Source organism: Marmota marmota, unplaced genomic scaffold, assembly GCF_001458135.2.
Source record: "Marmota marmota marmota unplaced genomic scaffold, marMar, whole genome shotgun sequence".
Classification (NCBI taxonomy): Eukaryota; Metazoa; Chordata; class Mammalia; order Rodentia; family Sciuridae; genus Marmota; species Marmota marmota.
This window is the reverse complement of record NW_026000052.1, coordinates 1,254,584-1,266,289: the sequence shown is the minus strand read 5'-3', so window position 1 is coordinate 1,266,289 and position 11,706 is coordinate 1,254,584. Positions and strand designations below refer to the sequence as shown.

The 11,706-nt window shown below is 55.5% G+C and overlaps 2 protein-coding genes across 5 annotated transcripts; both read left to right on the top strand.

Annotated features, from left to right (window-relative positions):
- The first annotated feature begins 9 nt into the window (after window positions 1-9).
- On the top strand, window positions 10-2,933 carry Tmem141 (transmembrane protein 141). Of its 3 annotated transcripts, none has more exons than XM_048813306.1 (4): window positions 10-284; window positions 538-645; window positions 2,447-2,524; window positions 2,775-2,933. In XM_048813306.1, the coding sequence occupies exons 1-4, from the start codon at window positions 35-37 to the stop codon at window positions 2,816-2,818; spliced, it is 480 nt and encodes a 159-aa protein (XP_048669263.1). In that variant the 5' UTR covers window positions 10-34; the 3' UTR covers window positions 2,819-2,933. The 3 variants fall into 3 exon arrangements, with proteins under 3 accessions (XP_048669263.1, XP_048669265.1, XP_048669264.1); XM_048813308.1 differs by lacking the exon at window positions 2,447-2,524 and adding an exon at window positions 1,050-1,099; XM_048813307.1 differs by lacking the exon at window positions 2,447-2,524 and having other exon boundaries at window positions 2,775-2,827.
- Window positions 2,934-3,632: 699 nt separating this feature from the next.
- Ccdc183 (coiled-coil domain containing 183) lies at window positions 3,633-11,651 on the top strand. 2 transcript variants are annotated; one of them, XM_015505742.2, is made up of 14 exons: window positions 3,633-3,745; window positions 4,254-4,375; window positions 4,818-4,895; window positions 5,092-5,259; window positions 5,560-5,664; window positions 7,134-7,256; window positions 8,463-8,588; window positions 8,735-8,789; window positions 9,233-9,333; window positions 9,978-10,138; window positions 10,364-10,532; window positions 10,618-10,728; window positions 10,799-10,895; window positions 11,505-11,651. In XM_015505742.2, exons 1-14 carry the CDS (start codon window positions 3,685-3,687, stop codon window positions 11,621-11,623), a joined length of 1,596 nt encoding a protein of 531 aa, XP_015361228.1. In that variant the 5' UTR covers window positions 3,633-3,684; the 3' UTR covers window positions 11,624-11,651. The 2 variants fall into 2 exon arrangements, with proteins under 2 accessions (XP_015361228.1, XP_015361230.1); XM_015505744.2 differs by lacking the exon at window positions 3,633-3,745 and adding an exon at window positions 4,527-4,722.
- Window positions 11,652-11,706: the final 55 nt, after the last annotated feature.

Below are 11,706 nucleotides of genomic sequence, written 5' to 3'. Positions count from 1 at the left end.
ACAAGGTAGGCTGGGTCCAAAAGGTGTCCTGTGGATGTCCGAAAAAAAAAAAAAAAAAAAAAAAAACGCACTCTCTTGTCCCACCCTGACTCTCCAGCAGGTGGCGCCAAGCCGCCTGCCAGCAGGTGCACTTGGAGCACCCAGGTGGTCCCCAGCCAGCCCAGCCTACTGGCTGATTGGTGGACCCTGGCTCTTGGCAGGAACCGGCATGACCATCGGCCTGCAGATGTTCATTCAGAGAAAGTTCCCGTACCCGATGCAGTGGAGCGTGCTGATGGCTGTGGGTGGGTATCCCAGAGTATGTACCTGAAATGCCCCTGAATAGCACAGGTGACTATGTCTTAAGCAAGGATGGGTTTCTGCTGAGAATATGGTTCCATCACCCCTGCCTCTGGCTGGGCCTCCAGTTTGCATAGAAGCCCTGTCCAAATTCACCCACCATGTCTGCCCAGACATAGCCTGTGCTCACCTTCCCTTCTGAAAAATGCAAAGGCTAAGGCCCCACAGCCCACCACCCTCCTGCTTCCTGCTCCCCAGTTGCAGGCTCTGTGGCAAGCTATGGGGTGACAAGAGTGGAATCGCAGAAATGCAGCAACCTCTGGCTCTTCCTGGAGACAGGGCAACTTCCCAGAGACAGAGGCACAGGTGAGAGGGCCTGGGGGGCAGCAAGAAGCAGCTGAAGTTCTAGGACCTAGGTGTGTCCTGTGTCCTCTGCACACATGCCTGTCCAAGCCTGACAGACCTGTGAATTCTGCTGTTGCTGCCCCCAAACCAGGACCTGCCCAGGTGGTCATCTGTTCAGAAGGGTTCTGGGGATGGGCATTCTCCTGTGGGGCAGCAAGAAACAGGGTAAACACTGTGAGCCAGAAATGGTTGTGCCCTGTTGCACACACACAAGTGGAGAAGGTAGCCTGCATGGTGGGAAGGGACTTGTGCATCCTGGGTACTTTGGTGTCCCCTTTCCAGCCCCTACACCCACAACAAGTCTGGGGAGACCACTGGTGCTGGCTGTGTGAGGCTAATAAATGGCTTGTCCTTTTTCCCTCCAGAGCTCTAAAGCAACTGAAAATAAAGGGGGCAAGGAAATGAGAACAGCCAGGCACGGTGGTCTATGCCTATAATCCCAGCTACTTGGAAGACTCAGGCAGGAGGATGGCAAGTTCAAGGCCAACCTCAGCAACTTTGTGAGGCTCTGTTTTAAAAAACAAAAAAGGGCAAGAGGTATAGTTCAGCGGTAGAGCAAAGATGAGATCACTTGAGAAACTGAAGCAGAATCCACAAGTTCAAGGCCTATCTGGGCAACTTAGTGAGACGCTGTCAAAAGAAAAAAAAAAAAAGTCTCAGTGGGTAAGCACCCCTGGGTTCAATTCCTAGTACTACCAAAGGGAAACAAATTACAGATCAGGTGTCATCTTCCTTTTAAAAAATTTTTTTAGATGTTGATGAACCTTTATTTTATTCATTTATTTATATGTGGTGCTGAGAATCTAACCCAGTGCCCTAGGCCACTGAGCCACCACCCCAGCCCAAGATCAGATGTCATCTTTATGACAATACAGCTACTGCCGAGGATGTGGGAAGGAAGTTCCTAATGCAGAACCCCAGAATTTGGATTCCTCCTGGCTCTGAGGCTTCTTTATGTGGGGTCCCTGTCATTCCAAACTCACCTATTGGTGAGGCCTCCTCTCCATGGAAAAGGAAAGCTGAAGGCCAGATGGCCTTCATCACAGTCCACAAAGACAGAGGCAGAGATGGTCCAGACTTCCACTCCCCGTACTAGAAGGCCCACTGCTGGGTCAGCCAGCTCTGCCCTGGCATCTTGGAGCCACTCATTCAGAATGTCTGTTGAGGGTGTCTCAGAAGGAAGGCAGAATGGCCACAGGCCCAAGATAACAATGGCTTAGGCAAACTAGAACTAGAACTTTATTTTCTTTCCTGTAAAAGTCCAGGTGGGTGCCTTAATCTGTTTCCTGGTGCCCATAATATACCATACCTATAAAGAAAAGGGATTTATTTTGGCCCAAGTCTGGTCAAAGCTTGAGAGGCTATATCTGGTGATGGTCATTTTGCTGACAAGGTCCAGAGGTGGCCCAGCGCATCCCTGGTGAGCAACAGCATATGGGTCTCCTGTTCTTTCTCTCTTCCTGCAAGGCCACCAGTCTTCTATCAGGAGGGCTCCACCCTACTGACCTTTCTAATCTTTAACCCCTTCCCAGAGACCCCCACCTCTGAACACCACAGTCCAAGTTTCCAGCTTTTTAATACCTAACAAGGGGTATTAAACTCTGGCATGAGTTTTGGAGGACAAACTGCTCAGACCACAGTAGCGGGCCAGGGTGGTTAGTCAAGAACAAGGCTCCTTTCAGCCTGCTCCCTCCATGACCACTCATCATGGTGCCAGGTGGTCACACGGACTCCAGCATTGTCTCTTTATCACATTATGCAGGAGGAAGAAAGGAGACAAGGAAAGCAGGTCACCTACCATTTCTGCTTACACACCACTGGCCAGAACTGAGCATCTATGGTAGGGACACCCAGGAAGGCAGTTTTGCTCTGGCCAGGCACATGTCCCACTGAAGTTCAGGGAGTCAGTATCCAAGGGAGAATGGAGAGCTAGCAAGCTTGTTTCCGCCAGACACCAAATTGTGTATGTTGTGGTCTGATTGTGTCCCCTAGTACTTTGGGATGTGACTAAGAGTCTTTAACAAGGTACATAAAGGTTAAATGAGGTCATGGGGAGCCTAATCCAATGTGACCGGTGTGTGCTCTTACAGGAGGAGATCAGGACACAAACATGCACAGAGAGACAACTCCCTGAGGGCCCAGGGAAAAGACAGTGTCTGTAAGCCAAGGAATCAGGCCTCAGGGAAACCAGCCTTTGGCACCTGGATCCTAGACTTCAACCTCCGGGACTGAGAATAAACTTGTGTGAGCCACTAGTCTGTGGTGCTTTGTTATAAAAAACCCATGCCAACAATGCTGGGGAAGAGGTACCTATATCTCATGTGGCCCCCAGCATCCCAGGCTGTTCATTTCTCCATGCATACTACTCTAGGGGAAAGGGAAGGGTCAGGGGCAGGGAGCTGGCCCTCCTAGAGAAAGTAACTTCTGAACAAAGGCCCAGGGGTTCTGAGGGATGTGGGGGCCGACTGGCTGGGCTCCAGGCAGCACAGCAAAGATCAGGAGAAGGTGGAAGAAATGGGGAAGTGAATGGTAAGCCAGGTCACCCAGGGTATGGACTTTGAAGTTGGAACATGGGTCGGGGGATAGAGTTCCTGCAAGGTAAAGACATCAGAATAGGTTTGGGAGACACAGTCCAGAGACTATAGAAGCAGCCTAGGGGCATGGGAGGGAACATGGAAGGTGCAGAGGTGCAGGCATGGGGTGCTATGCCAGACAGTTACAAATTATCCACCACCACCAAGGAAACAGGTTCCTGGACACAGCAGAGGTCCTAAGCAGTGAGCAGCCACCACAAGACTCTTCCATTAGGGCAACTGTCCAGAGGTGATTCTGAGGCTGGCTGGAGGAGGGGATTCCATATTCTCTGGGCATTGAGAACCCTGACCACCCTCACAATGGGCTGAAATTCCAGGGACAATCTGAGCATTGGCTCTGTTGAATAGACAACACACAGGGAGAGTGGGCAGCGCACAGGGATCCCGAAGGACCCTGAGAGCCATCATGAAAGTGCATGAGGCAGATGTGGAGAGTCAGGAGCTAAGGACCATCACTCGGCTCCAAGGTGAGCCCTGCGCTGGCTGAAACTTGGCCTGCAGGGACCAAGGGTTCTTGGTTCCTTGTTCTTGGACCAGTACCTTCAGTTTTAACACCAGGACATGGAGGAGCAATTGGTCATCCAACTATACCCCCACCGCCATCCCCAAGGCCCAGGCTGGGAGAAGGGAATCTAAGGGGTCTGCCATGGGAGGGGGCTGTATGAAGGAGGGAACCTAAAGGAGATTTGTGAGCTTAAGAGCAACTGGGGCACCAGAACCAAAGAGACGGGAAGAGCCTGCCTCTTCCGTGGGTAGCATATTTGGAAGACAGTAAGGATGCTCCATTCCTGGTTCGGGCCTCTCCAACACTCTTTCACAGACAACCCTGCAGATCACCCCTGCAGAGGAGTGGAGCCCGTTCCTCCCAGACAAGAGTGGGAGGAGGGAGCATGGCTGGGGAAGCAGTGTTCTCCCTTACCCTTCTCTTGCCTCCCCGCCCACACCCTGGCCACCCTGTCCCCTCCTTCACCACAGAGCAATGTCGGGCGCTCCAGATCCAGGGGGTGAAGGACAAGATCGCACAGAACAAAGCAACCCAGGCCCTTCTGCGCAGCAACATCCGCCGTGGGGCCCAGGACTGGGCTTTGGCCAAGAAGGTGCCCAAGCCCTGCCCCCTCCTCGCAGGTGGGGGATGGGGGCGGGCTCGAGCTGAAGAAATACACACCCCCTCTTCTCATCCCCCACCCTTTCCTCTCTTGAGGCAGGGGGCTGTGGGGAGAGATTGACTATGACCCTTGCCCAGGGCAGGTTCCTCACCACCCACTCGGAGGGCTCAGCATCTGAAACGCACGTCCCAGTCCCGCCGCAGGGGCCTCTGGCGTCCCTCTCCAAACCCCCCGCCCCTGGCGCCCAAGCCAGACCCTCCTGCGTGGCCAGTCGGGTGGCGCGGTGCTCTCCTCCGGCGGCCCCAGGAGCAGAGGTCTTGGTGCTGGCCTAGTATTTGGTAAAAGAGGCCTCAGGGAGATAGATGCCTGCAGGGGCCGGCGGCTGGAGGAGGCCTGGGGCTTTACGCCTGGCTCAGCCGCCGCCCTTCCGCAGAACGACCAGTGGACCATCTCCAAAGCTTGCGGGAAGGACGTGCACACGAGGATGGCGCAAGGCCGCAGCACCGTGGAGGTACCGAGGCTGACAAGCCAGGGGCAGACCCCTCGCCCCGCCCCATGACCCACCCCTAACTGTACAGCGCTCCGGAACCTGTGGAGGGAAGAGCAAGTTCCCATCCCAGGGCTCCTGTAGGGCAGCCACGCGTCCCTCCTGGGTGCCCCGCGGCGCCCCATCGCGCACGCACGCACGGTTGCCCTCCCCGACCCAGGTGGCGCGGGCGAATCTGCGCAAGTACGTCTTCGATCGTGTGAACGCGCACAACGTGCTGATCCATCTGGTGCGGCTGCGCAGGGAGAGGCTGGAAAGCATGCAACTGGAGCTGACCAGCCTGCGGAACAAGTCAGAAGCCTCCAAGGAGGAGAAGTGGATGCTGCAGGTGCCTCGGGCGCGGAGCTCTGCGAGCTCTCCAGGCCGGAGCCTCCGAATGGGCGGGGCTACGGGGGCGGGGCTCTGTTGGCTGGTGGACCCTGCAGTATAGGGCTCCTTGGTCTGAAGGGGACTCAGCCTCAGGGCAGGTCCTCTAGAGAAGCGGAATTCCAGTGGAGAAGGCGCAGCCATGCGGGAGGGGCTGCACTAGTGGAGCGACCTCTTGGGAGAAAGCTGAGCGCTGGGCAGGGTCTCTGCCTCTGGCTGGCCTGTCCCCAGGCGCTCTCAATGAACCCTGTACCTGACCCAGGTCATCCGCCAGCTGGAGAACAACATCGAAAAGACGACGATCAAGATCACCACTTGCCAGAACATCCACCTGCTGTACCTGGGCCTGCTGGACTACCTGAAGAAAGTGAGCCCCTCTCCCCACCCTGGCCTGGGGGTCGGGTCTCGGTGCAACGGGGCTGCCCCCAGACCTGCGCTCTCCTCCAGGCTGCCAACAAAACAGGGCTCTAAAGTACTTGGAAACATCTAAGAGCTTCATTTTTCAAGAATGCAATTGTGGAGTGTAGCAGAGCCATTTGGACTTTCTCACACATAGGAAATGGCTTAGTGTGAGCCTGTGAGGGTCAGAGACCAGCCTGGCCCTCAGTTCCCCAATATGGTACAGAGTTGACACCTCTGTACCTTGGAGGTCTGCTGGGCCTACAGCTTGCTGCTTGCCTTCCCATCCAGCTGCCCCACTCTAGCAGACAACAGATCCTGGCCCCTGATGGCTACAAATCCCACTGTGAGGCAAGATCCCTTTCAGGGAGGTTTGTCACTGCCCCGCTGCCTCCCACATTTCAGAGCAGAGATGTGGAGGGAGATTCACAGGCAGCCAGGTGCTGAGAACAGCATGATGGGCCTGCCTGAGAGCCCAGGGCCTAGAAGGGTGGGCAGGGGAAGCCCTAAGACTGGGCTCAGGTGGATAGGCTGGGAAGGGCAGCTCTTCCTTGGGAGTCTAGTTCCCAACCCCAGGCCCCATGCCCATCTCTCAACTCCATCCTCCTGTCCTCCTGTCTTGCCTCCAGCCCTGGTGTTGGATGCTCACCTACAGGCCCTGCCCACCTTTCTTTCCTGGCCCCCTCCCCATATTTTCGCTTGGGCATGCCTTATGTCTCTCCTCTGTAGTACTTGCTTCTTTTCGGAACATATACACTTTTTAAAAATTCCCATAGCAATCTACACTTTTTAAAAAATTTGGCAAGGATCGGGACTTTGTGGTTATTAACAACAGACTACTAATAGCTAAACTCTTTTTGACCCTTTGCACCTGGCCTTGTGTTAAACACTCCATCTTACATTGTCCATTGATGCTGACAGCAACTTTTTGAAAGAACCAGTATAACCTTTCTACAGACAGAGACACTCAGAGAAGTTAAGTAACTTTCCCAAGGTTATATGGCTGGCTGATAGGAGTGGCCTTGCCTTTGAGCTTGGGTTCTGTGACCATAAACCCAGGTTTCAAGCCCCTCTGCTCCACTTGCAGAGGGAGTTGCCCCCAAGCAAACCCTCCTGGGCTCCAGAGTCAGTCTTTCTTGGTGTAGAACATTATTTCCTTACCATGTTCAGGCCTGGGCAGTGGGAGTCTCCAGGCTGCCTGCTTCTCCCAGAACATTTCTCTCATCGTCCCTGTGCCCTGCTCTAGGCTAGGGCTACAGATCAGACCCCATCACTATTCTCAAGAGCTCATACAGTAAGGATGGAGGGTGGGTGAGATCCATTCTGTGTAGGGGCTACAAGGGAATCAGGGAGGCATGAGGGAAGCCAGCATAGTGTGGGCAGCACTGACGTTGCCTATGGCCTCCATGCCCACCTGCCTGTGCCGACTCCATGCAGGTACTTATAGGATACCCCACGGAGCTGGACAAGCTGCAGAACCTGGTGGTCAACTACTATTCAGAACTGTCGGACATGTCAGTCATGTCCCAAGAAGCCATGATGATTACTGATGAGGTCAAGGTGAGTTTAGGCCCCACGGTTTGGGTGGCTACAGGTGGCTCTCTCAAACCTGTGTGGCTGGCCCAGACCTGTCAGGACACCCCCATGCCCACACCACAGCAATCTCTGAAAGGCTCCAGCAGACTGCCCCACCCACTGCATGGGGGGAGAGGGCTCCCATTGGCAGTCATAAGGTAGATGTGCCCAGGGCAGTGGCCCCCATGGACCCAGTCCGTGCCAAGACCTCTAAAAGGCTCTGGGGAGACATACCCACCCTTCTGAAGTGGGTAGGGCCCATCCATTAGTCCCTGAAGAAATACTACACAATATCTGGGCCAGAGTGGCAGAAATGTGTAGGGTATCACAGAGTCCATCTGAGTTGCTGGCTACTAGGGGAGGTCCAGGCTGGCTTTCCAAGGACACAGTGCTTCAGTGGGTTCTGAAAAGATCCAGCAATTCAGGGGCAGCCAGAGCGCAGGAGGAGAAGGGACAGAAAAGTGAAGGATCTTGATACATAGGTACATGTAGCCGGAGGAAGAGAACTGCAGGTACAGTATGTGAGTCAGTGGGGACAGCAGGGTCCCCTAACCTGGGGCCTGGGAGGAGATGGAGACATGGTCAGATTTGTGCTTCAAAATGGTTCACACTGGTTGCCAGGGCTGGAAGGCTCCAGGGCAGAAATCCTGGCCACCTAGCCAAGCCTACAGTGGAGGCCAATAGCCAGAAACAGACAGAGAAGGCTTTAAGAGGTCCCCGCTGTGGGATTTGACACTGGGGATGGTGACAAAGAAAGCAGTCAGCAAGCACAAGCAGGGGAGCTGGTCAGGCTCCAGCCCCTGCAGCAGGCTATGCTAGAAGAGGCCAGGCCTTGGGGGGAAGATGATGAATTTGGTTTTAGACATATTGTGTCCACTTTGATGGAATCTGGTTGAGTGGGCTGGGAGGCATATGGACATGCACAGGTCTCGAGTGCTGTGGAAAGCCTGGGCTGCAAGAGAGGGCAAGCATGTGCCAGCCTGGAGTCCCTGTGCTGAGAGGCAAAGGGGTGTCTACCCCACGAGGATGGTGGGGGCCAGTGGGCGTGAGCTTCCATGGAGAAGGGCATGGCCAAAAGCCTCAGTCAGTACTCCACAACCTGGTGAGACAAGGACTGAAATGGACCACTGGGTCTAGGGCCAGTGATGGCTGTGGTAAGACAGCACCCCCATGGTGTACCTGTGTTCCCAGAGGAACATGAGGAAAAAGGAGGCGTCCTTCATTGAGGAGCGCAGGGCACGGGAGAACCGGCTCAACCAGCAGAAGAAGCTCATTGACAAGATCCACACCAAGGAGACCAGCGAGAAGTACCACCAGGTACGTCCTGGGATGGGCCTGGCAGGCATACCCACCCACCAAGACTCACAGCACAGGAGGGCCAGGAGGACCCTTCACTCAGGACTGCCTGAAGGGCCACTCCCTCCAGAGGGCCAAGTTCACTCTCACCTGCTTTCTCCCATCAGGGCCAGACAGACCTGGACTTCCCCTCCAATGTGATGATTTCGGATACTCTGAAGGGTTAGTCTGAGCTTCCTGCCTGCTCAGTCAGGGTCTCCAAGGCCAGCTCTGGCTGGGACCATAAAGTTAGGTCACCACAAGGCCCAGTAGAGGACCTGAGCCACCAGAGTGAAGGAGATAGCCCCTGCAGAGGCTGTGAGCCCTTGGCCTGTGTGGCCAAGGGATCCCTTCCCCAGCACCTAGGGGCTGTTACCCAGTGACTTCTCAGAGCTGCCTCTGAAAGTGCCATGAAGCCCCACAGTGCCATGCTGCCCCCTGCCCTCCTCTGCACTGGGGCTTCCCTGGAGTGTCCCAGAAGGACCCACAAGAAGGGAGTAGTCACAGGTACAGGTGACTTGGGGTACCTGATTCCTCAGCTGACCTCCCCAATGGCTGGATAGGTACAGAGACATCCTGTGGCCATCCCTGCATGCTAACCACCTCTTCCCCTCTCTTCTTCCCAGTGAAGAAGAAAGAAACTTCCACAGCAGAACTTGAATACCAGACGGAGGTGACTGCTTGGGTGGAGAAGGTCAAGTCTGCAGTGCGATGCTCTCACCTCTGGGTAAGACTTCCTCACACTCCCAGGGCATGGCAGGAAGGTAGCTGAGCTGGGCCAAGCCCTCTGGAAAGGACACAGAAAGCTGAACCCCCCAGATATGCTGCTTTCAGGTGTGGAAGGAGCTGGGTCTGCAAGGCACAGCCCCTGGAGAGTACTCCCAGGACAAAGCAACCCATTCCAAGGATATGGAGCCTGTTGGAACCTGAGCATCCAAAAACTAAGGAACAGCCTGTACCTCCAATTCTCACCCCTTCCTGACCTGACTGAGCCACAGCGAGCAGCTGCCTCCCACAGGCCCCATTTATTTTAATCCCACCTGGTTTGTTATTGGGCCTTGAGCTCCTATACATGTCCCTGATATGAGCTTGTCTATCGTCACACAGGAACTCAAGGTGATTCATGGTCTCCTTGGCTACAGGTGGGGTTATTATCCTTTACCCATTGTGAAGGCTCTCTTCCAGGACACACATGCCCTGTAGCTGCCCTCCTTCCCCCACTCCCAGTCCTCAGTGGCAGGCAGCAGGCAGCATCAGACTGAGCCTCTGGTACAGAAAACCTGCACTGGCCAAAGGGAGGGGCCCAGGCTGCATGAGCCCCATTTGCCTTTCTGGGCCCACACCTGCTTCTCTGTATCCTGGATTGGTTAGGACATCGCTGGCCGCTTCCTGGCTCAAAAAAACACAGAGGAGAACTTGGAGCTGCAGATGGAGGACTGTGAGCAGCGGCGGGTACAGCTAGAGGCCCTGATGAAGAAGCTGGAGCTGGAGGAGGCACTACTCAAGTTCCGCCAGATGCCCAGCTCTGTCAGGTACTCAGCTTCCAGGACTGCTGGACCACCCCATGTGGCAACAGCTGGGACTCACAGATGATGAGTCTGTGGCTTTGTAGAAGCTGGGGGACACACTTACTGGTGTCTGAACACCTAAGCCTTTGGAGTTAGCACAGTCCCCAGCTCAGACCTGGCTTCCTGGCCTTCCTTGGGCCCTGGGGGCTGTGCCACTTTCCCTGCTGTGTTTCCCTTCATACTCCACAGCTTTAAGTCCATTGAGTCCAAGATAAAGAACATGCTGCAGGAGGAAGAAGCCAGGCTCCAGGAGGCCTACAACCACATGACCAGGAGCCAGCAGCTACTGCTGGTCCTCCAGACAGGCATTGACAACCTGTACATCCGGCTCATCGGCATCGCCTTGCCTGCTGCCCAGGTACCAGCAGAGTAGGGAGGAGCTGCTGTACCCAGGGCCTCTGGATGGGGCCAGAGAGGAGACGAGACCATCCTCTGGCCTACAGAAAGAAGTGGCACCCTCCGATACCCTTGATTTGTTTAGTAAGCTGACATACTGCCAGGGGAAGCTCATGTACCTGATTGACCGCCTGCAAATGCTGCCCAGGACTGAGGAGGTAGTTCTGGGCCAGGGGGCACCCAAATGGCCCAGGTCCTCTCCAAGCTGACAGGGGCACTGACCTACAGGTCAGCACAAAGGTGAGGGACACCCTGGAGTCCTCAACTCTGAAGGAGAAGCACAACACTAGGATCACCTTTGAAGATGCAGAGGAAGACATGATAGGTGAGGCTGCTCAGGAGGACCTGACCACTGGGAGGGGCCACAGTGGCAATCAGAAGTGGGTCTGAGCTGCAAAGGTAGGGGAAGATATCCCCTCCATCTGACCAGGACATCCTGGAGGGACAGGGGTGCCAAGAGGGACTACATTAATGGAGGTGCCTCGGTGGTGACCAGGAAAGTCTATAGCCATAGAAGAAGTATGACAATTTTCCCGAGAGGAGGGGCACACCAAGCAGGGAGCCTCAAGGAGAGACCCAGGCCAGAGCACTGGGTAGGGTTTCTGTGGCCAAAGGCAAGGCAGGTGGGCAGCTTAGGACTGGCTCATTCCAACAGGCCCTGGTGGCCTGGTACCTGGCCCTGGGTGATTGAAGTCAGAGGGTTTGGGTGAGTCACAGGAGGGAGGTGGTTCCGGGTAGTTCGTCCATCCCTGGGTGTAACTCCCGAGCCCATGCCTCTCTAAGAATGGGCCACGCCAGGGGTCAGCCTTTCCCCAACCGCCAGGCAACACACGTCGCAGAACCCCGACACCGGAAGTAGGAAGCGGCTGCGAACTCAATCCCGGGGTGGCGGGCGCGGGGTCAGGCTGCCAGCGGCCCGCTTCCGCCCGTGCAGAAAGCTTCCAGTTTGGCGACGTGGACCACAGCTACGTCCCGTCGCGGGCCGAGATCAAGAAGCAGGCCCAGGGACTGATCGAGGAAAGCCTCAAGGCGGCCAAGAAGAGGAGGAAGTAGTACCGCCCGGGATTGTCGCACGAATAAACATTTTTCCAGGAGTGCCCCAGCACCCCCAGGGACGCAAGAGGCCGGGCGGGGCG